This window comes from Vigna unguiculata, chromosome 1 (assembly GCF_004118075.2).
Source record: "Vigna unguiculata cultivar IT97K-499-35 chromosome 1, ASM411807v1, whole genome shotgun sequence".
Lineage (NCBI taxonomy): Eukaryota > Viridiplantae > Streptophyta > Magnoliopsida > Fabales > Fabaceae > Vigna > Vigna unguiculata.
Genome location: NC_040279.1, coordinates 18,768,646 through 18,771,206, shown reverse-complemented (window position 1 = coordinate 18,771,206; position 2,561 = coordinate 18,768,646). Strand labels below are relative to the sequence as shown.

Below are 2,561 nucleotides of genomic sequence, written 5' to 3'. Positions count from 1 at the left end.
TGATATATAAATAATAAATTACTCAACAGAAATTTAACGGTAATACAGAAATAAACCTTTATTAAAATTACACATTCATGCATTGGCACCCAAAAGAAGAAGACATCGGGAAGACCTCCTCCCCACTGCACAAAATTAAAGAATCACTTTTATTTAACACGACCACAGAAAAACCAGTTTTCACGTCTTTAATTTCCATAGAAAAACGTCATCAATGAATCCAGCGTTCATGAATTGAAGGTCGTGCAGTCTCTCCTTATCTCCCCATCTTTCCCAGTCTTCACTCCGACCCTTCCCAGCTTCCTGATGGCCGCCACAAACGCTTCGTTGAAGTCCGCCGCGTTGTTCGCGAACCGAACCACCGTGGGCTGCGACGCGGCGTCCGAGAACAGCACCTGGTCCGAGCTCAGTAGCCCTTTTCCCGACACCAGGTCTTGGTAATACACATTGTCGAACACCGAACGGGTCTGCGGGTCCAGCGCCACCGCTACGGTGGGGTCGGGGTTTCTGGGGCACTCCGCCATCAGTTCCTGAGCGTAGGTGGCGTCCAGAGTGGGGTCCACCGAATTGGACGATGAGAACGAGTATAAACGGTTCGCGAACTGATCGCAGTGCGAAAATCCCACGGTGTGGGCCCCGGAGAGGGCTATCATATCCGTTTGGGTGAGACCGTTCTTCTGGAAAAGCGCGTTGAGTTGGTCCAAGTTGAAGCTCGCTTTCGGGAGGTTTCCTTCTACGCGAGATGCCTTCGAAATTAACCCGTCTCTGCGTCCAAGCTCTACTTTGAATGAAGGACCTCCAAGCTGACATCACATGGTGTAAACTTTTCATAAACTATTGTTTATAATAAAATATGTTCTAATATTTTAACTTTCTTATTTCAAAATTATGTTTTTTTAGAAAAACATTTCTTCTACTATTGGGCAAAGTCCCGATCATTACGTAAGGTAAAATAAATTTCCATTTAATAGTGACTATCGAAAGAGGTGTGAATGAGGCTTTAATATTTCTTATTATACACTACCATGTTTAATGATGTATTAATACCGAGTTCGACAATGGATGTAGTCAATATCGACAAAGTCAAATGCTTGCAACACACGACGATTAAGTGAGGGTGTGAATAAGATGTAATTATTTGAAGTTAAAAAATGAATGGAATATTGTATTTATTTATTTTATAGGTTGATGTGTTAAATTATAATAATATAGGTTACCAAGCCTATGACGTCTCTGGTGGCTAGTGCCAAAATGTCTGCGCATGAGACCACACCGGGGCATGTAGCTTCCACTGCTTGCTTTGCCTTGATCACAGTGTCAAACCCATCTCCTGGTAGTGAAAGATTTTCCGTGTAATCCTTCTCTGCGTCCCCATTTGGAGACGAAATTATCACAGAGGCATCACATCCCTGCATTCAATTCTCATCAACATCAATAATATACAACAATGAGATTCTTCATATCCATATTTTTCTAACATTTTCGTGCGCTGTAGTATTTCATCTTCAAGAATGAAATTTCAGAAGAGATGGCGATTACAGCACGAAATCACACTCATGTCTAGGAAATGCACAAACAACGAAACAGGTTTATGAAAAGTGAAGATAATATTCTGTATTTACACAAACTAATGAAAATACCTCAACAAAGCAATCATGGAAAAACAAACGCAGGGTTGCTTGTCCAGTTGTGATGGTCTGAGTAAACTTGTTAGTAACTGCTTGGGACACGATGGATTCCACGTTTGGACAAGATGAGTTATAGAAATTCTCTGATAATTGGCCTTCCCCCTTAGATATAAGCATCGTGAGAGCCAACAGAAAAACCATTAGAAAAATCCTAGTGATGATCTTCATCTTCTTCTTCTAGCTGCGTAAATGTCTCAACAACTTTGTATGTACCCTTCTGTTTATATATCTCTATCTTCCCGTGTGGTTAAGGAAGTGGCACAGTGGGATATACTAAAATTTGAAAGTCATAATCAAAAGAATGAGACAAAGTTGATTACTCGGTTACCCCAACCATGTGATATATAATAGCTGGAAGCTGTCTTCTTCAAGTAGTGGTCATTTTAACTTGCCAAAGTGAAACCTTACTCTTTTGAATTTTCCAGATTGGGTCTTACTAAGTTGGCTGTAACTGGTTCAATTATATTATTATATAAAAAAACCCATGTGCCACTAGCTTTTTTATTTTCTCATTCATGAAAACAAAATTTAATGCGCATGGCTTTTGAATATCATTTTCCCATTTTTACTATTTATTCTAGTTTTTTCTAGTTTAATTGTGTTTCGTAGGCTTTATAGACCATAAACACTTTTCTGATGGAGGTCACCGCCGGGAAATATTTGTGATATGTAGATATTTTTGTCTAGTTATTTTCTAATGGAAATAAAATGCCGTCGCAACTTCATATTAATCTGTTACTGAGTTTATTTAATTAATTTCTATATAAATTGTGAGAACCTTTTTGTCATAATTTGGGAACACTACAATAAAAACCTATTAGCGACCCTAAAAAACCCACTCAAATGAACAATGATAACAGTATATTAATGTTG

General features: G+C 38.9%; 1 protein-coding gene across 1 annotated transcript; it reads right to left on the bottom strand.

Annotated features, from left to right (window-relative positions):
- LOC114163945 (peroxidase 55) lies at positions 1-1,998 on the bottom strand. The gene is made up of 3 exons (XM_028048346.1): positions 1,641-1,998; positions 1,218-1,409; positions 1-803 (listed from the first exon to the last, which is right to left on the bottom strand). The coding sequence occupies exons 1-3, from the start codon at positions 1,854-1,856 to the stop codon at positions 228-230; spliced, it is 984 nt and encodes a 327-aa protein (XP_027904147.1). The 5' UTR covers positions 1,857-1,998; the 3' UTR covers positions 1-227.
- Positions 1,999-2,561: the final 563 nt, after the last annotated feature.

Coding starts and splice junctions, on each gene's coding strand:
- LOC114163945 (XM_028048346.1), bottom strand. CDS start 1,856: ATGAAGATCATCACTAGGATTTTTCTAATGGTTTTTCTGTTGGCTCTC. Junction 1,410..1,640: donor TCCATGATTGCTTTGTTGAG/GTATTTTCATTA, acceptor AATTGAATGCAG/GGATGTGATGCCTCTGTGAT. Junction 804..1,217: donor CCAGAGACGTCATAGGCTTG/GTAACCTATATT, acceptor ATGTGATGTCAG/CTTGGAGGTCCTTCATTCAA.